We start from the raw sequence: 21,479 nt of genomic DNA, 5'->3' as shown, positions 1-21,479 counted from the left end.
CCGTGCTTCCCAGAGCCATGCCCTACTGCTGAAATGCTACACTGTGTTTCGGGGTGGATTAGTAGCCGTTTGTTGTTTTTCCAGTTAAAAGCTCCACACCGTTTCCTAGGGGCAAAAGTCCAGAAGACATGGGCACAGGCCTCCCTCCAGTGATCACAGATAAAGGTGCAGCTAGTTATAAAGTAGCTGGCTACATTTATTCTGCAATTTTAGTCTCTCTGAAGAAACTAGTCCCATTCAGGAAAGCAGGTGCCATTCCCGTTTGGGGAAGAGGAACAAAGGCCTCAAACATGAGGTTTGATTCATGGAACCAAATTCACTGAGCTACAAATCAGAATTCACAGCAGGCTGTCTAGTCAGAAGATAACTACTCCCCCTTCCCTTCTGATTTTGCAGTAAATAGAATCACTGGGAACGAACAAAGCGGCCAGATTTTCATTTCCCAGCGATCTGAACAAAGGAGAACCTCATATTAAAAATTGACCCAGTTAACATTTATTACATCGTCTAGGGGAAAGCAGTGAACGGAGCAAGTCAGTTTTGAGAGAGCTGTGCTGCAATTTGAAACTTTGCCACTCGGCCGCATGAAGGACTTTACCCTGCAGAAGCCTTGAAATGTTTTCCAGTAGTGTCGCTGCCCGGGGTATTGGCTACACCCAGGAAGCTCTCCGGGCTGGGGGTGTCCGTGCTGGTGCAGTCCTGCTGCTCTCCTTCCAGTCGCAGCGCACGGCCATGGGAAGCGCGAGGCTCGTTAGCACCTAGCGAGGAAGCCGAGTCCTGCGCCACCAACGCGGGTGCAGCACCGTTTAAGGCAGCGGTCGCAGGCTCGCCTTGCCCTGCGGTAAGGTTCCCCTCAGCGCTGGGAGCAGCCCTGGGGTGAGCATCGCCACCCCTCCTTCTAGGCGTCCCCACCGCCCGGACCTCGTGCGCTGCATCCGCGTCCCGGTGCGAGGATCCTTCCCGGCGGCCGGGGACGGGAGCAGCACGACGCCGTGCGGAGGAGCAGCGTGCGTACCTGTGACGGGCTCTCATCTGGCTGCACCTTTCCCAAGACGATCTCCTAACCCCCCAGAGGTGACCTGGGCTCGTTGGGGACGGCCGGCTCGCACCGTGGAGCCGCACGGGGGGCGGCGGGCGGCGCTCAGTCGGACAGGCTCTCCGAGAAGGCCGACTTGGACTTCTGCGTCTGCTCCAGCCGGTTGAGGATGAACTGGCTGGTGTCGATGAAGCGCTCCACGCAGTTGACGAAGCACGTCTCGGCCCGGCTGTCCAGCTTCGGCCCCGGCTTGTCCATGCACTTCTCCTGCAGAGCGGAGCGGGGGCCGCCCTTGGTTCTCGGGGGGCACCGCGACCCCCGGGGGCATCCCCCCCGCACCCCCCGTGCTCGACGGGAGCCCCCCATCCCCCTTCACCCCCTTCACCTCCTTCACCCCCTTCACCTCCTTCACCCCCTTCATCTCCTTCACCCCCTTCACCTCCTTCACCCCCTTCACCTCCTTCACCCCCTTCATCTCCTTCACCCCCTTCACCCTCCTCCTCCTCCCCGCGCCGTACCCAGCACAGCTCGGTCATTTGGTGCACCAGCTGCTGGAAGCGCTGCTTCTGCGTCTCCACCTCGATGAAGCGCTGCAGCTGCGGGTCGGCCCCCCCCAGCCCGCCGCCTCCCGGCGCCTCCATGCCGCGACCTTCGCGTGGTGCCGCCGCCCGCCCCTTCCCTTCCTTTCCTCCCCTTCCTCCCCCAGCCCCGGCCCCTTCCGCGAGCACTGCGCAGGCCCCGCCGCCATCTTATGGCGGGGCGGCAGGGAGGGAGGCGGGGAGGAGGAGCTGAGGGGGGCTTCGCGGCTCTGCCGCCGTTTATTGTGCACTGAGGGGGCTGTGGGGTGATGGAAGGCGTCGTGGTGGTCGTGGTGATGGTGATGATGGTGGGGGGGGAGCGGGGCCAGCCCGCCCGGCGCTCACGGCTCCTCATCTGTGATGTCCAGGATGCCGGCCAGCAGCGCGGTGAACGTGGGGCGCTCCTCGGCTTTCTGTGGGGCGACACGGCAGCTGTGGGGTGCTGCCCCGCCGCCCCCGGGAGCTGCAGGGTGAGGGGGCATGGGAGGTAACCTCACCTCGTGCCAGCAGCTGTACATGATGGCGTAGACGCGCTCCGACGCCTGCTGCGGGCGGTAGAGGCGCAGGCCCTGGATGACGTGCTCCGTCGTCTCGCTGTTGTTGAACCGCTCGTAGGGCATCTTCCCCAGAGAGTACACCTCCCACATCAGCACGCCTGTGGTGGCAAACGGGGGACGCCTCAGGGCACGGCCACATCTGTGCCTGATGTTGGTTTGTGGAGGAGCTCGCGGGTTTTGGGCCACCCCTGAGTCATTAATGCTGCGCTCTTACCAAAAGCCCAGACGTCGGACTTGCTGCTGAACTTGCTGTACAGAAGCACTTCGGGAGGGGACCACCGAACTGGGAACTTTGTCCCCATGGAGCTTGTGTACTCGTCGTCTAGAACGTATCTGCAGCAGACAAACAGATCAGGGCAGCCGTCCCTGGTTTCACTTGTCTGCATGCAACCAATCGACCCCAAAAGGAATCTACGGCTTTCAGAGTTTGTGCTCTGCGTGGGTTTCAGCAGGCGAAAGTGTCTCTTCGCAAACAAGCACGTGTTAGTCGAGGCTGGGGAAGGGCTCCAGTGACACAGCATCACAAGAGGCAGAACTGGGATGTGGGATGTGGCTGCAGCCAGGAGATTAGAGGCGGGGGAAAGAAGTGGCAAGAAGGGGAACGGGGATGAGGGAAGTAAGAAAGGGATGTTGGAAAGGGGGGAGGCGGAAGGTTGAGCCAGGTAGATGAAAGCTGGGAGAAAGCAGAGGAAAAGCAGACCTGGAGAATGGTGGGGGAGAAAGACTAAAGTGCAGAGGAGACTGGAGATGTAGAATTGAGACAGGAAAGTGACACAGACATGGCTACCGGACCTGGAAAGGCCAAAATCTGAGACTTTCACAATCCCTTGGTCATTCACCAAACAGTTGCGAGCAGCCTGTGGGTGGAGAGATGGAGGCAGTCACTGCTGTGCTGGGTCTGGCTGGGATGGAGGTAACTTTCCCTACACTGGCCCAAACAGTGCCGTGCTCTGCACTGGGAGCGAGAACAGCACTGCTATCACACCAGTGTTTTGTCTACTGCTGAGCAGTGCTGGCACAGCACCAGGACTCCCTCCAACACCCCACAGAGCAGCACCGCAATCTGGCAGTGCCAGTCAGAGGCTTGACAAACCAGGCTCAGCTCTTCATGAGGTTGAAGTTCCCCCTCTCTGCATCTGAGCCAGGGATGCTGCCTGATGCAAAGCCCTGCCCTAGCTAAAAATGCATTTCCAGTCCCCTGGAAAGCTGCCCAGTCCTGCCCTGTCTAGAACGTGCTGTAGGTCCCACTGAGCTGGAGACGTGTCCTTCAGCCACATCCCTACCAGGTCTCGGTGCAGGAACTGCTTGGACTCCAGGTACTCCATAGCCTCACAGACGTCTTTGCACATCTCCAGCAGCTCGGAAGGCTGGAAGCGCCGCCGCGTTTCCCTCAGGAAGTTCAGGAGGCAGCCGTTGGCCATGTACTCGGTGATGATGAAGATGGGGCGCTGCTTCGTGCACACCCCGTAGAGCTGCACCAGCTTCTCGTGAGACAGGTTCCTGTGTTGGGGGCAAGAAGGGCAATCCTGAGCATCTGCAGGGCCAAGCCGCAAAAGCATCATTGGGTAAGGGGAGGGAGAGCTTGGCAAAGTGCTCCTGCCCCAGCTGCTGGTGGAAAGCTCAGTGGCAAACGAGCACAAAAGGAGAAATCTCTCGCAGTGTGGGTGCATTTCGGTGTGCGAGGCTGCCCGGTGCTGTCCCTCCAAACCAGGCACCCTGACAGGACGCATCCTGCGCCCCCCTGGGGGCTGCTCACACTTACATCATGACTTTGGCTTCGTCGATAAACTCGTCCTCTGACATGGAGCCCTCCCTGATCATCTTGATGGCCACGTCGTACTGGCCTCTCCACTTCCCGTACTTCACCACGCCGAACTGCCCCGTCCCCAGTTCCTTCAGGAAGGTCAGGTCCTTGGGGTCAATCTCCCACGACCCTAGGACAGAGCGTGAGGGTGAGGGGGCTGCAGGTGCCCTCCCCGCAGCACGTTCCCGGTCATCTCATCTAGCTGGTCCGGGAGGAGCTCACAGATGCGTGCTGCCCCCCAAAAAATCACCCTGAAAAATCACAAGCATGCCTGAAAAAAACATCAGAGAAAATCCCTAATGTGCAGGACGTGTTCCTCCAGGGGATGGGGAGCAAAGCAGCCTGCACGTCTCTCGGTACTGACCCCAGAGGGCCAGTGGGAGCAGGGCAGGGATCCCTGGGGATGCTGCGGGCCCTGCTGCGAGGGGACAGCCGGGATCCCAGCCCTGGCAGGTTACAGAAGGAAGGGAGCCCGTGCTGGGTGCCCCTCAGGCCCCACGGGCAGGGAAGCTGGAGGCAGCCCGGGGCAGCTTACCGTAGCCCAGGCCAGCTGTGGAAGGGGCACTTTTCCGGTGCTGAGACACGGGATGCTTCAGCCTGGATATGAGCCCTGAAACACAGAAAGGTGTCTGTATAAGCACTGGTGGCCTCGCTCTGGCCCTGTCCTCTCTTTGAGACTGTCACAGCTTGGAAGATTCTTGTTCCAGCTTTCCCTGGGCTGCACCCTCCCCTCCTTTTGCCCTGCCTGAGGTGCTATCAGCTGGGAACCCATGCTGGTGGGTGGCTTACGAGGGATATGCTCATGTTTTGCTTTTGTCCAGATCAATAAAAAGGAACAAGGTTGCTCCCAGCTGCCAGCTCTGCCCATGCCCACGGGCGCTCACCGGCGGAGTTGTGCTGATGGTACGTGATGAGCTCCGGGATGGTGTTGAAGAGGTGCTTTTCGGCCAGGTAGTACTGATTCTGCGGGGTGCAGCACACGACGTAGTGGCGGATCATGCCCTGGAGGTCTCTGGGGAGACAGCGTGTGGGGTTGGAGGGCAGGCAGAGGGCGAGAGGTGCCCGGAGAGGCCCTCCCAGGCAGGAACGAGCTATTCCTGCATCCACTTACACAGAGGACTTGGCGTAGACGGACACGGTGTATTTCCCTGTCTTGCTGGTAGAGTCTCGGACAATGAAGCCCCCTTCCTTACCCTAAAAGAGAGAGAGGGGATGGGTATTTGTAAGGGGGTGATTGCAGGAGGTGGGACTTAAAATAGAGGGACAACCACAGCATGTCTGGAGATGGTGCAATGAGTTAAAGGAGTCTTGCTTCCAGCTCCTGCCCGGGGAGCACCTCCTGGCGTGCCCCCCAAGTCATTCTGGGCCAGAGCTCCCCAGCTCTGTCCTTGTTGGCTGCAGTGGAAGGGCTGAGAGCAGCCCACAGAGGCCACGTGCGTGGAGGACCCAGCCCCGCGAGCCAACACTCACCTCCTGCTTCAGCAGCTGCTCCGCTTGGCTCCGGGTGATGTTCTTGGAGTACCACCTGGGACAGGGACACAGCTGTCAGGGACGTGCCCCAGCCACCGCTGTCCCCAGCCCCGCTGACCCAGGACTGAACGTAGAAAGGCCCTGACCCAGCACAACTTGCCACGGCCCCGTGCCTTCCCCTACTCACTCAAAGATCTCCAGGGAATTGCTGGTTTCGGTGACGTAGTTGCTGGGGATGTATCCTTCCCTCCTGCAGGGTGAAAAAGGGTTGGTCATGCACCGATGGAGGAGGTTCCTGCCCCAGAAATCTGAGCAGAAAAGCTCAAAAACCTCAGCACAAACCCTGCAGTGCTCATGCTTGGGGATGGCTGGTACCATCACACCCTGTTGTGTCTCCCTCCCCCTCCTCATGTGCCAGCTGGTGCAGCCTGTCTCAGCCCGTGGAGCGAAGAACCAACCAGTCTGAGAGCCTGGGACCAGTCTGGGATCCCCAGTGCCGGGTGGGTGTCCCTGGGGCCACCCCAGGGGTGACGCTGGGCTGGGACACAAGGTGCTGGAGCCCTTACCCGTTCTTGTCACGGGCTTTCCACCAGGGCAGGTGGCTCTCCTCCAGGATGAAGTACTCCTCGCCCTTCTGCAGCTGCAGGTCCTGCGCGTTCATCGGCAGGTAGTCGTACAGGGCCACCACCTTCTTCATCTCGCCCGCCGCGACGGGGGCTGGCTCGGGAGGCAGGGGCTTCATCACCATCTTCCCCAGAGAAAGGGAGAGCAGGGCACAGGGTGAGGCAGGCAGGCACGCTGTTTGCAGGCTGAGGCTGGCCGGGTCAGCACAGCGTTTGTCTCAGCTCCCACACAACTCCACCAAGAGATCGATCCACCCCACTGCTTTTATTGCAACAATTCCTCCTTGGAGGCGTCTTCACCAAAGGTAAGTTTTTTCTCTGTACCTTTGGGTTTAACCCGTGATTCCCCCACCCTATATCAGGGTTTCTCTCTCTCCCTAGCTCCCCTGGGGGTGCGATCATTTGACTTTCCTCTGGGTCTTTGGGCTCCATCCCCTGGTTCAAGCTCCTTCCCCTTCCATCTCTCTCCAGAGCCAATTCCCAGCCTGCAAACCTCTGAGCCACGCTGTGTTGGCTTTTCCCAGGCTGACCTCTCCTTCAACACCCACGTTTGCTGGCCCTTACCTCGTCCTCCTCGGGAGTAGGGGGAAGAGGCTTCTTTGTTTTGCGATGTGACCGCCCAACTTTTAAACCTTCACAACACAAGAACCACAAAGGTGAGAGCTGTGTCGGGCAGCTGGGAGGTCCCCGGGGCTGGGGCCAGGCAAGGGGAGGGTGCCCGGTGCCTTACTGCCGTTCCTGCTCTCCAGGATCTTGCAGCCCATGGCGTTCTTGGCGGTCTGGGAGCAGCACAGGTACTGGCCGTCGATCCAGAAGCAGGGGTGGTATTTCTGCACCAGGTCGCTGTTGTAGCGGATCACTGCGGCAGAGGAGGGGAGCTGTGTGTGACCCAGCGCTCCGTCCCCAGCCCGCTGCTGAGAGTTTTGTGCTCCCCCAGTGCAGACGATCAGCCCCAATAAATCATTTCACCCGCTGCTCTGCCCCTGATACGCAGCTGTGTGGCTCTGCTGCTCGGGTTTCCCTCAGTGCACTGCTTTTGTCTCGGTGCCACGGCGATGCAAGCCCTGTGACACCAACCTCCTGGCGAGGGAGGGCCAGCCCTTTCCTCCCAGATTTGATCAAAGCTCTTTGGCAGCCCTACAAAGGGACGCAAACGCGCTCGGAGTGCCAGCTCCCGCTGCGACCAGTCCTCCTGCCAGCTGAAACGTGCCCTGGGCTGTCGAGGCTTGTGGTCTGCAGCATTTTGAGGCCCAGTTTTCAAAAGCGATGGAGCTGGCTTGCCTGTGGGCAGAGCAGGATGCCGCCACCGTCCCCTGCCCGCTCGGGGACCTCCCTTGCTGGGTGGCTGCTCCCTCGCCAGGCTTCAGCAGCCGCAGCACCCCCCTCCTCGAGCAGGGAAGTGTGGCCGGGGCCGGCTGCTGGGGCAGAGCAGGGCTGGCATGAAATAACTGACTTCCCCGTTATCAGCCTGCTCTGCTTCCGCCTCGCTCGGGCAAACTTCCCCGTGTCAATTCGAGCAGCTAATCTAACCCCGGCAGCACGAAGCCGCAGGAGATACGCACGCATCGAGAGGCACACACGGGCAGCTCCATCAGATTTTGTCTGACCGCAAGCACCCCAGCCCCTCTGTTGCCTCGGCGTGCTCCCAGCTCGAGGGGAGAGCAGCCCTGCAGCTCAGCAGCAGCTCAGCAGCACCGTGCGAGGCTCGGGACGGGCTGGGAAACGCTCCCAAGCCCCCACTCAGGCTTTTCATCCTCGTTTCCTTCCTAAAGCACCGAGGGCTCTACCTCCCCCTCGTGCTGGTGTGGCCACATCTGCCATTTCCTCCTGCCCTCAGCAACTTCTGAGGCTGCTCGAGCTGATTTGGAGCAGGTTTGTGGGAAGGCAAGGCACCTCGCTCAGCGTGGCTGTGGTGCTGCAGGGATCAGCAGGCGGCGGAGGCGAGCACCCAGCTCCTCGGGGGGCAGCTCGTGCCAACGCGGGGACGTTACCAACCCTGCACGTAGGGCACGGCCTCGTGACTGCGCTCGTCATGGGAGCAGCTTCTGATAGAGCTCGCTCTTCCGCAGATATGGGATAAAGTAACCACGAGGCAGCGAGCCCCCGGAAACCCAGAGTCTGAGTCACGCTGCACGCGCAGCCGGCAGCTCCCGATCGCTCGCACGGGGAGCCGGGGCGGCCCGGACTCACCGCTCTTCAGCTGGTGGATCCAGCGTTTGCGCAGCTCCTCCGTCGGGGAGAAGACGTAGAGGGGGCCCTCGTCGTACACCACCTGCGGGCAACACACGTCCACGGGGCTGGGGGCTCGCGGGGGGAAGCAGGGCAGCAGGGGCTCGCGGGCAGCCGGTGCAGAGCACGAGCCGTGCCGGTGTGCGCGGGCCCCATGGTGCTCGCGGGACCATGACAGGGAGGTTATAAATAAGCCCCCTCCCCCGAGACTTTCCACTTCCTTCTCTGACTTTCGGTGCGCTGGGGTGCCAGCGAGGGCGGGCAGCTGGGCTGGGGGCTGAGCGAGCAGCGGGCAGGGAGCATCCCTCCAGCATCGGCCAGGGAACTGAAAGCTGCGGGATGAAGCTCGGAGCTGCTTCCCATCGCCCCTTCAAGAGAGCTGCCCAATTCCAGCCTGCCCGACGTAGGATATGGGCATCCCCAAAATGATGCTGTGCTTGTCCCCGTGTCCTCCTCGCTGTCCTCACCCCGGTGCAGTGCCAGCCCCGCGGAGCAGGTTGGTGAAGGGGGCGTGACAAGGACTCACCTGAAAGGGGTAGGGGAACCGCTCGATGATGGAGATCTGCTCCATGTTGTTGTAATCCTCCCCCTTCTTCTGGAAGAGAGAGGCAGAGGCGATCACTGTCCCCAGCTCCCGTCACCCCCAGGCCGGGCTGCTGCCCACCTCCCCAGCCAGAGGACGGGGGACACAAGCGGGGACCCTCACCGGGACCTGCCGCTCGGGGGGGGGGTTGTTTTCGGGCACCACCGTCTCCACGCAGGTGATCTTCTCGATGTCCACCGAGCCCTTCTTGCTGCCTCGGCGCTGCGAGAGACGGGCTGGGTTCGAGCAACCTCCAAGAGCTGCTGAGCCCCCGGCCCTCGTCCCACCCCTCGTCCTGGCGAGGGACAGTCCTGGCAGACTCACCCCGCGCTCGAAGTCGTACTCGTAGTAGGACAGCTTGCTCTCCGTCAGCAGGAACAGGCGCTTCTTGAAGTTGAGGGGCGACGTCTTCTTCTTCTGCTGCGAGCGCTTCAGGAAGATGCTCTCCAGGATGACGCTGGCCATGTCGGCCACCCCGGCTGCCTCGACGCCGTGCTCCCCGGGGTGCTGCGTGCAGGGTGACACCGACACGGCGCTTGCTCAGCCGAAAACCTGCCCACGGCCAGACCTCACGCACGTTCGGGGTGTTTATAGGGTGACCTCTGGCTGTCACTGCCCCCCTCGAGGGGCCATGCCACGGACCCAGCCGCCAGCCGGCAGGCTCCAGCTCCAGCGGGGTGCCGGAGGGGTCCCTGCGGCTGGCTGGACGGAGAGGGAGGGAGCTGGGGAGGCTGTGAGAAACATCGCCTCGGGGAGGAGCGTGGAGCCCAGCAGCGACACCCAGCACCCTGCCTCCTCCCCTCAGCACCGCGGTGTTTGTGGGGGCCGTTTCCTCCCGCTGCTCACCCGGGCTCTGCCTGCTGTGGCCGTGCCGCCTTGGCAGCGCGTGAGGGCCAGCTGTGGGGGCAGGATCCTAAAAGCCCAGGCTCTGAAGTCCTGAAAGCCCTAAAAAGCCCTGAATGCCCGCAGTGCTGTGCTGCTGAGAGCACGGGGTGGCCCTACAGCCACCTTCCCCCGTGCCCGTGGAGCTGCAGGAGCACGCAGACATCACTGAGCTCCCTTCCCCGTGTCAGCAGTGCTCCGTGGGGGCCAGGCTCAAAGCGCTGCCCCCAGCCAGCACCCAGAGGTGCCTGAATCCCCCTGACCCTCCCCAGGGATGGGTCCGGACGTTTCCAACACCCCTCAAGGCTGTGACCAGCCCCGGTCCTGCCTGCACCTCGTGGGGGGCACGGAAACCTTCAGCTCTGCTTTGCTCCCTTCACCCCGGAGCAGTGGGGTCAAGCCCCGTGCTGCCCACCCGGGCACCAAACCCGCTCCCAGCAGGGACCAAAGGCGCTGTGAGCGGCCCTGCTTTCTGGATCCTTTTGGGCTATTTGGGTGGTTTATACAAAACACCACAGAAATGCTGAGTTTTCGGAGCCTCCCAGGAGAACCAGCAGCCTCTGGCTGAGCCGGGAATGGGGGCGAAGGGAATTGGGGTCGGGGCGGGTGCTTGTGGCAGGGGTGCTGAGCTGTGGGGGCACGGGGAGCCTTACCTTGGGCCGCAGCAGCTGCGTCACCGCCAGCAGCGGGGGGCAGAAGGGGCAGCTCCTCACCACGTCCTCTGAGGCGGGCGGGAAAGGACGGTGAGCGCCACAGGGGGATGCCTCCATGTCCCCATGTCCCACCTGGATCCCTGCCCGGCTCACCCCAGCCCGGCAGGACTCACCTACCTCCCCACTCGGCCATCGCTGCCTCGTTGGGGCAGCCGAGGGGGTGAGTGGGTGGCTGCGAGCGTCCCCCCCCCCGTCCCCGTCCCCGGTGTGACTTCCTGCCATTGTCACACCTCGGCCAGGCGTGCTGTGACACTCACACACCCCGCACCCGGTGCCGCCGGGCCTGCCCGAGCTCTGCGCTGTGCCCCCCGGCCCGACGGGCAGCCCGATGGTCACCACGGGTGGCCACGGGGCGGGCTGGGAACGTCCCTGTCGCTGTAGGGCACAGGGGAAGGGGCCTGGGGTGTCCTTGCCCCCAAACCAGGGCTGGTGACACCAACCCCTCATTTCGGGCACAGCCCGGAGGGTGACAAAAATGAAGGTTGGGAGGCGGAGGAGGGAACGTGGACGGCAGCACCCCCACACCTCCCCAGCGCCCTGCCCCAGCGCCACGAGCACCCATCCAGCGCCCCAACACCGTGCTCCAGCACAACCCCAAGCCCCCCAGCACCCCAAAACCCCCCCGGCACCCCTCTCAGCGCGACCCCACACCCCCCAGCACCTCCCCGCTGCCCGACGGCGGAGGCGTGAGGCCGGGAGCCCTCGTGCCACCCTCGCCGGCTGTCCCCGTGCCACGCGGCAGTAGGGCCGTGCCACCCCGACACCCCACACTTACCGAGCCCTACAGCCAGCCCTACAGCCGGCCGGGGTCCCGCTGCGCCCGCTGCCCCACGCCCGCCCCGAGCGGCCCAGCCCCGCGGCTCGGCTCGGGTCGGGGCGGCTGGGACACGACGCAGGGATGGTGGGGTCGGCCGCGCAGGGAGGAAGGACGCGGCCGGCCAACCCCACCCTTTCGGTTCCCCTTTTTTTTTTTTTTTTTTTTTTTTTTTGGGGGTTTCTCACTCAGAGCAGCAGCTGCGTTTCCTCCTGGAGATGGCCGGGGCCAGCTCCGCAGAGCCAGCAGCAGCAGCAGCAGCAGGGCGGCCGCACGGAGGGGCGGCGGGGCTGGATTTGGGGTCTGGGAGAAGGGGCTGAGGTTGGTGGCATGGGGCTGGGGTGTGGGGCTGGGATTTGGGGTTGGCAGCGGGGTGACATGCACGAACAGCAGGCGGGGGCCTCCTCCTGCCCACCTTGTCCCTGCACCCCATGTCCCTGGCCACCCATGTCCCCATGCACCCTGCACCCCATGTCCCCATGTCCTCTTGCCCCATATCCCCACAACCCATAGCCCTATGTCCCTGTACCCCATGTCCCCATGTCCCTAAGTCCCCATATCCCTATGTCCCTGTACCCCATGTCCCCATATCCCCATATCCCTGCACCCCATGACTCTATGTCCCCATATCCCTGTACGCCATGTCCCCATGGCCCTAAGTCCCCATATCCCTGCACCCAATGTCCCTATGACCTCATGTCCCTGTACCCCATGTCCCCATATCCCCATATCCCTACATCCCATGTCCCCATGTGTCCATATCCCCTCACCCCATGTCCTTATGTCCCCATGTCCCTGTACCCCATGTCCCTATGTCCTCATGTCCTCATATCCCTGCACCCCATGGCCCTATGGCCCTATTTCCCCATATCCCTGCACCCCATGTCCCCATATCCCTGTACCCCATGGCCCTATGTCTCCATGTCCCTGTACTCCTATGTCCCCATGTCCCTATGTCCCTGCACCCCATGACCCTATGTCCCCATGTCCCTGTACCCCATGTCCCCATGGCCCTAAGTCCCCATATCCCTGCACCCCATGTCCCCATATCGCTGCACACAATGTCCTTATGTCCCCATGTCCCTGTAACCCATGTCCCTATGTCCTCATGTCCCCATATCCCTGCATCTCATGTCCCTATGTCCCCATGTCCCTGCACCCCATTTCCCTTTGCCCCCATGTCCTCCCGCCCCCTCCCCCTCCCTCCAGCAGGGGGCGCTCTCTCCCCGCTCCCCTCCTCTCTATGGCTCCCCCCCCCTCCCATCTCCTTCCGCTTCCGGCCCGCTCCTTCTCCTCGGGTGCCGCCGCCAAGATGGTGGGTGCTGGCGGCCGGGGGCGGGGGGCCCGGCTCCATCCGCCGCCATCCGCCCCCGCCGCGCCTCGGAGCGGCCTCGCGGGGCCCTGCCCGAGCTGGGGGCCGCTCGGGGAAGCGGCGGCGGGGGGAGGCGGCGGGCGCGGGGCCTGTCCCGGCGGGATGGGGACGGGGTTTATGGGGGGGAGGCCAGGCCAGGCCGTGCTGACCGCCCGGCCTCTCCCCGCTGCCGCAGGTGAACGTGCCCAAGACCCGCCGGACCTACTGCAAGAAGTGCGGCAAGCACCAGCCGCACAAGGTCACGCAGTACAAGAAGGGCAAGGACTCGCTGTACGCCCAGGGTGAGCCCGGGGGCGGCTGGGGTGGGAACGGGGCCGCTGCGGGGCAGCTGGAGGCTGAGGTTGGCGGCTGGGGTGCTTGTGGTTGGCTGTTGCCTCAATGTGCTTGTTTCCCCCTGTAGGCAAGAGGCGCTACGATAGGAAGCAGAGCGGCTATGGCGGTCAGACGAAGCCCATCTTCCGCAAGAAGGTCAGTGCGGCTTCTCTGAGCCGTGGCATCTTCACAGCCCTCACACCCTGCTGAAGCAGGACACATCTGCCTCCTCGGCCGCGGGCTGGTTGTGTGCTCGAGCAGTGCTGCGGCAGCTCTGCGCTGGTAGTGGTGTCTAAGGAGTATAAGAACACAGTTCCCACCCCTGTCTGCTGTTTGCCCCAGCTGCTCTGTCTCATTTAGACATTCCTTGATCATGCTGGAGCGATGCAGCCTGTGTTTATGGAGCAGCTGCTGCAGGGATCCTGCTGCTTGAGGACAGCATGGCCTTCATGGGAGTGGTGCTTTTAATGAAAGGAGTGTTGTCCCCCTTGCTAAAGGATATGATAAAGGGAAAGAAAGCCTGCTGTTAGCTTTCCAGATGTTCTCAAAGCGTCGGTAGTTTGTCTTTGGAACTTGTTCTCCAGGTGTGTGAGGCTCTGCATAGCCAGGCTGCCTTCACTGGCAAGGGTACAAGAGTTCCCAGCTCCTGGGGGTACTGCAGAACGGAGAATGCTTTCCTTGCAGGCTGCTCTCCAAAGAAATCCGTATCACTGAGCCAGCAAATCACAGCTGCTGTTCTCCTGAGACTCTCAAAGCAGCAGTGGAAAGCGTGTTGTGTTCTGTTAGCGGTGCATTAGAGCGATGTGCTGCTGCCATCCTCCCTCTTTTTGTAGGTTACGGGGTACCTGGAATTGTAGACCTCCTGCATGTTTCCCCTCTGTGTGCCCCTTCTGCTAGGAGATGGGGGACAAAAACCTTGAAATTTACAGCAGGGAAGCAAAACCTGACAGATTTATAAAAGTTCTCATGCTAACTGTGTAGCTGTGCTTACAGAGCCACTTGGCTAGCTGCTGGGAAGCCCTGGTGTTCTGCTGGAGGCTTCCAGCAGGAAGAAAAAAGGGTGGTGGTTTTTTTAAGCTGGGAGAGTTGGCAGGAGATGCTCCTGCAAGCAGGGTACCCGAAGCAGCAGTACTGCTCCCAGCTTGGCACCCTGCTGCACGCTGCCGTCCCCGTTTGTTTCCCTCCAGCCAGTGCCATGGGGGTGAGCAGCTGGGGTTTGTCACTAGGCTGCGGCTCTGTCCCGCTGCTCCAGCGGCCTCACAGCTTCGGGTTCTTCCCTCCGCAGCCTTCCGATCAGCAGCTCTTGTCAGTAGCTGCAGGTCTGCATTCAGCACGTCACAACACTGCTCCTGCAGGGGAAGGTTTGCCAGCTTTCGGGTGTTTCTTCTGGTGGGCGCTCTGCCAAACTCCCTGAATGCTGCCGGGGCTGTCATCCTGCACCCTGAACAAGGGGCTGCTCCTCGGTGCTTTCTAAACACAGAACACCACAGCAGGTGAAGGCACAGATCACTAAGTTCTCTTACTGGTGTTCTAAGGCTGTGTTTAACGGAGGCAGCCCAGCTGCGTTGCTGGTTTCCTCTTTATATTTGAGGAATCAGCTGGTGAATCTAAAGCAGCACAGGTAACGGGCTGTCCCCAGGAGTGGCTGTCCCCTGCTTCTGGGCACTTCTCACCGATACCCGCTGCTCTTCTCCCAGGCCAAGACCACGAAGAAAATCGTGCTGAGGCTGGAGTGCGTGGAGCCCAACTGCAGGTCCAAGCGGATGCTGGCGATTAAGAGGTGCAAGCACTTTGAGCTGGGAGGAGACAAGAAGAGAAAGGTACGTTGGGGTACCCCAAATGTTGGTGTACCCTGAATGGGAGAGCATTGTCAGAGCTGGGGGAGGGTAGATGCAGTGGGAGTAAACTCATGGTCTCTTCCTTTTTGCAGGGCCAGGTGATCCAGTTCTAAGCTCCATCCTGCAGTTTGTACTATATTAAAGGAATTGGAAGAGATCTGTTGCTTGTCTGTCTCCTGCTTTTGGTGGGGAGGGACTTGCGAGTACCTTAACCCAGCTGGAAGGCATTCCGAACAAAGCTGAGCAGTTGGATTTGATGGCTTAGGAAGGGTTTTGAAGAAACCTTGCCCACGGCTGGCACCTCCTCAGGGTGTTCCAAGAGGTACATAAAGCATGGCTGAGCCCGAGGCTCTGCAGATTTGTGCACCAGCAGCTTCTGGGGGTGCTCCTCGGGCTGACACGAGGACCTCTGGCAGAACCCTGCCTTCAGCAGGGCTGCTTCTAAACTTCTGCAGCTTGTCTTTTGTAAACAGTTCGTGCCTGTTACAGCAGCTGTGTTCTAGGAGTAATTTAAGCCTCCGTGGTGAGTCTGAATTGGTAGGTGAAGCAATATTTGGGAAAAGGCTTTAAAGTGCCTGTTGCAGTTGCATAGCTCCCCGATAGGCTTTTTTTGAGTGCTTGGCCTGGAGGGGAGGCAGGTGAGATTCCTTGCAGCAGTGATGTTGGTGGTTTTTTTGACCCAGGAAGAGCTGGGGTAACCTGAGCTCCCCTGAGCAGCCCTCACACACTTCTCACAAGCAGCTGGGCTGTGCTGCAGCCAGCGGCTAGCACCAGGGGCTGTGTTTGAGGAAGCATCCTGTGCACCGCCAGGCAGCGGTTACTCACCGCAGCTCAGCTCTGAGAGCTCCGAGCTGCCTGTGGAGGCTGCGAGCTTCGTGGCCGTGCAGTGATGGCTGATCCATGCACGTTGGCTCCCCCAGCTGGGTGTTGTGCTGGAAGGAGGTGCTGGCACAGCAGGCTTCAGCTGCCTGCCTCCCGTCTCGCTGAGTTATCTTCCTTACAAGAAAAATCCCGAGCACAGCACGTCAGCGTCAAGTGAGGGGTGACTGCTGAGCAGCAGAGTGTGGTGTGCTTTAGGACAGGCTGTCCTGCACTCTGGCAGCAACCCACTCACAGGAGAACTATGAAAAACCTTCACCCTTTTTAGGGAACAATTTAATTAGAGTTTGTAATCACAACCAGAACAAATCAAGGCATCTGCATCGTGTGGCAGGCAGAGAGCACACATACATGGTAGTTGCATAAGAACCTGTGTACCTTTAGCCTAAAGACTGCTGCCAGCAGCAAGAGAAGGGCGGTGCTGTTGGGAAGGAGCCCCCAGGGGCCCTGCGAGGAGCGGGGAGGGGAGCTGCTGTCTCGAGGGAAGCGCCAGCCACAGGTAGGGGGCTCCTGGGGTAAGGAGCAGCCCTCAACACTGAGAGCAGACAGCAACAACTGCAGCGAGCCAGGCCAGTCCCTGAGTTCAGTGATAACCACGCTCTGAGGAGGGGGTGGGCTTTCTTTGGCAGCTTTTCTGTGTTTTTTTGGGGGGGCTGAGTGTCCCTGTAGAGCCCAGCTCGCAAAGCAGCAGCGAGGCAGCTGGGCTGCATTTCCCCGCTGAGCCTGGAGAGCTGTAGGACACCACATCTGTCCTTAGTGTCTTCGGGCAGGGAGTGTCAGCAGCTGGGGCCCCTGTAGCCCCCTGGACAGGGGGAGTTAGGTGAGATACCACAGAAAGGGGAAATAAATATGAGAGGAGCAGCCCTTGGAGAAGCAGTTGAGTGAAGAATGAGGACAGAACAGAGGCACCCCGCTCGGAGGCTGTTGTGTCTGCGTGCCTCCTCCTACAGCACGCCCACCCTGAGCAGCACGGTGCCCGTGGGGTTCACCTCCACGCTGAGCGAGGACACCCAGCTGTGCACGCCCCAGTCCCTGCTGCTGGGCAGCACCTGCCGCACGGAGCAGGCGGGGTTGCAGGCCAGCCCGTTACCCAGGAAGGCGAGGGAGAAGGAGAAGTTCTGCGGCCCCCCGATCTCCTGCTGGTACAGCACCGCCACCGCGTAGGCGCCGCCCGACAGCGGCCGCTCCCAGAGCTCGAAGTTTTTGTCCTGCCGAGGAGGGAACAAACCCCGAGGCGTGTGTTAGGGGAGGGAGAACAGCCTGGGTGCTGGCTGCTCTCAGAGGAGGCCAGCAGCCTGTGCACCCAAAACAGCTCGGCCGTACCTTGGTGATGCGATATCCCTGCTTGCCCAGCGGATCCTGGTTGATGGCGATCACCTCTTTGTTCTGCAGCAGCCACTTGGCCTCGGGGCTGATGCGCCGCAGGTCGTTGGACATGAAGAGGGGAGCAGCCATGATGGCCCACATCGCCATCTGCGTCACCGCCTGGTCCCAGCTCAGCCCGAAGTTCCCGATCACCAGCTGTGATGGGAAATTAAAAAGGTGCCTGGTGATGCTGCCTGCCCGGGAGAAACTGGGCCGCCACGCTGAGCACCCGTAAATGACAGGATGCTGAGGGTGGGACAGGTTAGATAGGCCAGGAGCCAGACCAGCCCGTTGGGTGGCAATTCTCTCATCGGGTGCTTGATCCCAGGGCCCCCTCAGAGCCTTTTACCCCGGTATTTCTCCCTCAAATCCTTCCCTCTGCCCACAGCCGAGGAAAGGAGTTTGTGCTGGTGCTGCCCTACTTGCCATGTCAGGGTCGTTCCAGCCCCCCGGCCCAGCTATCTTCACAATGCTGTCCTGGTGAAGCGCTGTCCACTCCACGATGCTCTTGATGCTGTTCCAAGAGTCGTAGACATCAAAGAAGTTCCTCCAGTGGTTGCAGTACTGTTTGATCTCCGTGTAATTGGGCTGCCAAAACGAGCATCATTAGCCAGAGAGCTTGTCTGCGTGAGGTCAGGAACGTACACAAAGCATCAGCAACATTTTGGGGCAGAGCCATATATTTTTGGTGGCAGAACCACCGAGCTCTGTCAGAAAATCCCCTCAGACTTCACCAAAGGTGGGATGGGAGCAGTGGCACTAAGGTGTGACATCCTACTAATTACTGCAGTGTCTCGGGTTTACACCCTTCGGTGAGTAACGCGTTTCTCTCTGTGGGAGGGATGGCCACATCCTGTCCTGCCAGCTGTGGGTGGAGAGCTAAGCATCAGCCACGGACCCTGGCTGGCAAAAACGTGTTCATAACCACCACGGAGGATTCCTATTCAGGATCCTGCTGAATTCTCGGCAGAGCAGTGACTGGCCTCAGGTGCACCTCTGGGAAAAACCCGGTGTTTTTCCTCCACCTTGCAGTCCTGCTCTCCATCAGAGCAGAGAGCAGCGAGCTCCCTGGGAGGCTGCTCTGCACTCTCAGCACTTTCCTGTTCCTCCCCCTGCGCGATGCCAGCCCTGAGACACGCTCCTCACCTGCTGCATGGGCCTCAGGTAGAAGGGCCATTCGCAGGAGTACACGATGGGTCTGCCAGTCTTGTTCAGGGCCAGAGACATCCTCCTGTAACCTGAGGGAAGAGAGCGGACAGGTTACACAATCCCCTGGGTCACGGAGAACTGAGCCAGTGTCACAGGTTCGGGTTTCAGTTCAACTCTTGCAAAATCAAGGCTGAAGGAGGCAGCCAGCCTCCTGCCTCACAGGGAAAGGCGAGCTTCAGTGCCTTGCTGCTCTGAGGCTGATCACTTTGTCTCCTGGTTTTGGCTGGGATAGAGCCCTGGGAAGAGGCTGCAGTTTTGCTGTGTGGTGGTTTTTTTCCTGGGAAATACACGTTGGTATCTATCAAGCTGCTGGGCACAGCTGCAGTGGTTAATGTTGCAGGAAAATGTCCTTAGGAAGGACTTGTGCCATATGGGCTGGGCAGGAATGCAAAGCCACCAGTTTTGTCCTGTCCTTGTCCCCAGACGGCCCTGTTACATCCCTTTTAATCAGCAGCGAGGGGATGAAGAGCCCGCTCTCCCTCCTGGAACCGCTTCAGGATCGCACCTGGGTTACACACAGCAGCCAACAACAGCTTCCAGCCTAGCTGCTGCCTGCGGTGCTGAGCTGAGCTCCTGGCCCCAGCAGCCAGCGTACGCCCAACCAGCTGGCTGTGACGGGATCGTCACTCGGGCAGGTTCCCGCTGCCAGACCCAGCCAGGACCGTAGGGCTCCTGCTGCCAACGCTGTGGTGCTGACTGTGCCAGCAGGGAGAGCCCCGTCAACAGAAAACCATCTTCCAAGCCCCAGGAGGTTTTTCACGCCAGAACTCTCTTCAATTTTTGCTGTTAAAAGCCCTGATAACTGCCTTTCTGCAGCTGACGCAAGCTGTTCTGGCGTGCAGCTGATCCATTACGGCACGGCCTCGCCGAGGGACTAAGGGCTAAGTGCATGAAGTGTTTCGAGCTCTCCATTGAAGGCACTCCAGAAGGGCAAAGCCTCTGTGGTGCTAAGAGCTGATGCAGCACTCTGCACAGAGCCCCCAGAGCACGCAGCCCCTGGTGTGAGGCAGCTGCTGCCTCAAGCCCTGCCTGCGAGCGAAGCTCCAGGAGGGGGGAGGCTGAGCAGCCAAAAACCACTTGGGCCAGCAAAACTCACGGCCTTGGAGAGAGAAACCTTGAGCTCGGGCACACAGCCTCCTACCTGCTTCTGTAAGCAAATCCCTCAAACAAGCGAGCTCGGGGAGAAAAGCAGATCCCCAGAGGCTCAGGACCGCTGCTGAGCACCTTGCCCATGCACCCACCTTCTGCCAGCAGCTCCAGCGAGCCGGAGTTGCAGCCGTCGAACTTGAGCAGGTCCACGCCCCACGAGGCGAAGGTCTGGGCGTCCAGCTCGTAGTGCCCGTAGCTGCCGGGGAAGCCGGCGCACGTCTGGTTCCCGACGTCGCTGTAGATCCCCAGCTTCAGCCCCCGCGCGTGCACCTGGGCTCGGGAGCAGACAGAGGCCAGGGCTTGGGGTGCCGGCCCCGAGGCCGCTTCCCCCCCGGCCTCCCGGTCCCACCGCGCTCCCGGCGCTCACTCACGTAGTCCGCCAGCTGCTGGATGCCCCCGGGGAAGCGGCGGGGGTCTGCCCGCAGCCTGCCGCGCTCGTCCCGCGTGGGGGCCGCCCAGCAGTCGTCGATGCACAGGTACTGGTAGCCTGCATCCCGCCAGCCCTCCGCCGCCATCACGTCGGCCATCTCGGTGAACAGCTGCTCGCTGCGGGCGGGAGCACAGCGGGGATTGGGACCAGGACACCGGGACAGCACCCCCGGGACTAAGACACCGGGACACTGGGCACCCCCGGGACCAGGACACCGGGCACCCCCGGGATTGGGACCCTGGGACATCGGGCACCTTCCGGACTAGGACACCAGGACACCAGCACCCCGGGCACTCCGGGACCAGGACACCGGGCACCTCTGGGACCCCGGGGCACCGGGACCCCATCACACCGGGACCCCTGGGACCGGGACCCTGGGACACCAGGCACCCCCGGGACCCCCAGGACACCGGCATAGTCACACCAGGACCCCCGGGACCAGGCCCCTGGGACCCCAGCACCCTCGGTACCGGGCCCCCGGGACCCCAGCACCCCGGGCACCCCCGGGACCCCGGTACCGGGACCCCGTCACCCCCAGTACCCCCCCACCACCACCCCCCGTGTCCGTACCTGACGCAGCGGCGGGGCTGCGCGCTGCAGTCGGTGGCGCAGAGGAAGCGCTCCCAGTGCAGCCAGCCCATGGGCGGCGTCCTGGCCACGCCGTTGTCCAGCGCCGCCGCCGCCGCCGCCAGCAGCAGGACCCGGAGCAGCCCCGGCACGGCCGCCGCCATGATGGAGCCGCGCGGTCACGTGACGCTGGGGGAGGGGGTCACGTGGGACGAAGGCCGGCGATGTCTGCCCCCCCCCCCCCCCCCCTCCCGCCAGGGGGCGCCGCTGCCCCGTGTGGGGCCTGGCGGCCATGGCGGGGCCGGGCAGTGCCAGGCGCGGGGCCTGAGGCGAGCTGAGCGCTCGGGTCCTCGCCTTGTTGTAAAAACAGTCCCAAAGTCACACAGTCACACAAATTCAGGGGTTGGGAGGGACCCCCAGGCACCACCATGCCCCGCAGCCCTCCATGTTTTAACACCTCCAGAGGCGCCCCCACAGCCTCCCCACGCAGCAGTCCCAGCGCCCCCACAGCCCTCACGGTCCCGTTTCTGTCCCGTTTGCTGCGGAGCTTCCTGGGCTCCATTCTGTGCCCAGCGCCCCTTGTCCTGTCCCTGCTGACGGGGCTTGGCCACATCCCGCTGTGCCCCACACAACCGCCCCCCGCTCCAGACCCGGTGCCTCGACCGTGCCCCACAGGTGTGGTCAGCCTGTCCCAAAAGCCGTCTGTCTGTCCCCGCCAGCCCCCATGCCTGACACCCGTCCCCATCCCACAGCCCACAGCTCCCTGTTGTGGTCACACACCCCTGGTCCCATGTGTGACCCCTCCTCGCTGTCCTGGGGCCGTCCCCACAGCGAGGCGGGTGGCTGGGTGGGTGCTGTGGGTCCAGCAGGGTTCCCCAGCCCCTTTTTGGGGTGAGGATCAACAAAAGGGCAGAGTCAGGCACCGCACGGTGCTGCCAGGCCTCCTGCAGGGTGCTGGGCCCTGGGGGCTGGTGGGGAGCAGGGCAGGAGGAGGCAGCACCCATGGGTGCACAGGGGCAGGAGGAGGCAGGTCGCACGAGGCTGTGGGGCCATAAGCGCCGCGCTGGCA

At 61.8% G+C, this 21,479-nt stretch overlaps 4 protein-coding genes across 5 annotated transcripts; 1 reads left to right on the top strand and 3 right to left on the bottom strand.

The window, feature by feature from the left end:
- Positions 1-472: 472 nt before the first annotated feature.
- TIMM8A (translocase of inner mitochondrial membrane 8A) lies at positions 473-1,731 on the bottom strand. Its single transcript, XM_068696551.1, has 2 exons — positions 1,555-1,731; positions 473-1,303 (listed from the first exon to the last, which is right to left on the bottom strand). The coding sequence occupies exons 1-2, from the start codon at positions 1,675-1,677 to the stop codon at positions 1,142-1,144; spliced, it is 285 nt and encodes a 94-aa protein (XP_068552652.1). The 5' UTR covers positions 1,678-1,731; the 3' UTR covers positions 473-1,141.
- A 99-nt stretch (positions 1,732-1,830) lies between these two features.
- Positions 1,831-11,318, bottom strand: BTK (Bruton tyrosine kinase). 2 transcript variants are annotated; one of them, XM_068696544.1, is made up of 20 exons: positions 11,251-11,318; positions 10,416-10,483; positions 9,205-9,387; positions 9,004-9,102; positions 8,824-8,892; positions 8,259-8,340; positions 6,799-6,927; positions 6,633-6,700; positions 6,012-6,193; positions 5,633-5,695; positions 5,446-5,500; positions 5,087-5,169; positions 4,860-4,987; positions 4,511-4,585; positions 3,934-4,105; positions 3,455-3,671; positions 2,964-3,028; positions 2,386-2,504; positions 2,112-2,269; positions 1,831-2,027 (listed from the first exon to the last, which is right to left on the bottom strand). In XM_068696544.1, the coding sequence occupies exons 3-20, from the start codon at positions 9,343-9,345 to the stop codon at positions 1,956-1,958; spliced, it is 1,977 nt and encodes a 658-aa protein (XP_068552645.1). In that variant the 5' UTR covers positions 9,346-9,387; positions 10,416-10,483; positions 11,251-11,318; the 3' UTR covers positions 1,831-1,955. The 2 variants fall into 2 exon arrangements, with proteins under 2 accessions (XP_068552645.1, XP_068552646.1); XM_068696545.1 differs by having other exon boundaries at positions 8,824-8,889.
- A 1,175-nt stretch (positions 11,319-12,493) lies between these two features.
- On the top strand, positions 12,494-14,968 carry RPL36A (ribosomal protein L36a). The gene is made up of 5 exons (XM_068696550.1): positions 12,494-12,604; positions 12,837-12,942; positions 13,062-13,129; positions 14,671-14,793; positions 14,904-14,968. The coding sequence occupies exons 1-5, from the start codon at positions 12,533-12,535 to the stop codon at positions 14,922-14,924; spliced, it is 390 nt and encodes a 129-aa protein (XP_068552651.1). The 5' UTR covers positions 12,494-12,532; the 3' UTR covers positions 14,925-14,968.
- A 1,372-nt stretch (positions 14,969-16,340) lies between these two features.
- Positions 16,341-20,606, bottom strand: GLA (galactosidase alpha). The gene is made up of 7 exons (XM_068696546.1): positions 20,414-20,606; positions 19,785-19,959; positions 19,506-19,683; positions 18,202-18,293; positions 17,482-17,643; positions 17,014-17,211; positions 16,341-16,898 (listed from the first exon to the last, which is right to left on the bottom strand). The coding sequence occupies exons 1-7, from the start codon at positions 20,572-20,574 to the stop codon at positions 16,635-16,637; spliced, it is 1,230 nt and encodes a 409-aa protein (XP_068552647.1). The 5' UTR covers positions 20,575-20,606; the 3' UTR covers positions 16,341-16,634.
- Positions 20,607-21,479: the final 873 nt, after the last annotated feature.

This window comes from Anas acuta, chromosome 13 (genome assembly GCF_963932015.1).
Source record: "Anas acuta chromosome 13, bAnaAcu1.1, whole genome shotgun sequence".
NCBI lineage: Eukaryota > Metazoa > Chordata > Aves > Anseriformes > Anatidae > Anas > Anas acuta.
Note: the sequence above shows the minus strand (reverse complement) of the source record. Positions and strands in the feature narration are given on the sequence as shown.

Excerpts from the sequence above, each read along its gene's own strand:
- TIMM8A (XM_068696551.1), bottom strand. The coding sequence starts at position 1,677 with ATGGAGGCGCCGGGAGGCGGCGGGCTGGGGGGGGCCGACCCGCAGCTG. Across the intron at positions 1,304-1,554 it reads AAATGACCGAGCTGTGCTGG|GAGAAGTGCATGGACAAGCC; the intron begins GTACGGCGCGGG and ends TCCGCTCTGCAG.
- BTK (XM_068696544.1), bottom strand. The coding sequence starts at position 9,345 with ATGGCCAGCGTCATCCTGGAGAGCATCTTCCTGAAGCGCTCGCAGCAG. Across the intron at positions 3,672-3,933 it reads GACGAAGCCAAAGTCATGAT|GAACCTGTCTCACGAGAAGC; the intron begins GTAAGTGTGAGC and ends CCCCCAACACAG. Across the intron at positions 2,505-2,963 it reads TCAGATTTTGGCCTTTCCAG|ATACGTTCTAGACGACGAGT; the intron begins GTCCGGTAGCCA and ends TGTCTGCTGCAG.
- RPL36A (XM_068696550.1), top strand. The coding sequence starts at position 12,533 with ATGGCTCCCCCCCCCTCCCATCTCCTTCCGCTTCCGGCCCGCTCCTTC. Across the intron at positions 12,605-12,836 it reads CGGGTGCCGCCGCCAAGATG|GTGAACGTGCCCAAGACCCG; the intron begins GTGGGTGCTGGC and ends CCGCTGCCGCAG. Across the intron at positions 14,794-14,903 it reads GAGGAGACAAGAAGAGAAAG|GGCCAGGTGATCCAGTTCTA; the intron begins GTACGTTGGGGT and ends TCCTTTTTGCAG.
- GLA (XM_068696546.1), bottom strand. The coding sequence starts at position 20,574 with ATGGCGGCGGCCGTGCCGGGGCTGCTCCGGGTCCTGCTGCTGGCGGCG. Across the intron at positions 19,960-20,413 it reads CAGCCCCGCCGCTGCGTCAG|CGAGCAGCTGTTCACCGAGA; the intron begins GTACGGACACGG and ends TCCCGCCCGCAG. Across the intron at positions 18,294-19,505 it reads GCTGGAGCTGCTGGCAGAAG|GTTACAGGAGGATGTCTCTG; the intron begins GTGGGTGCATGG and ends CTCTTCCCTCAG.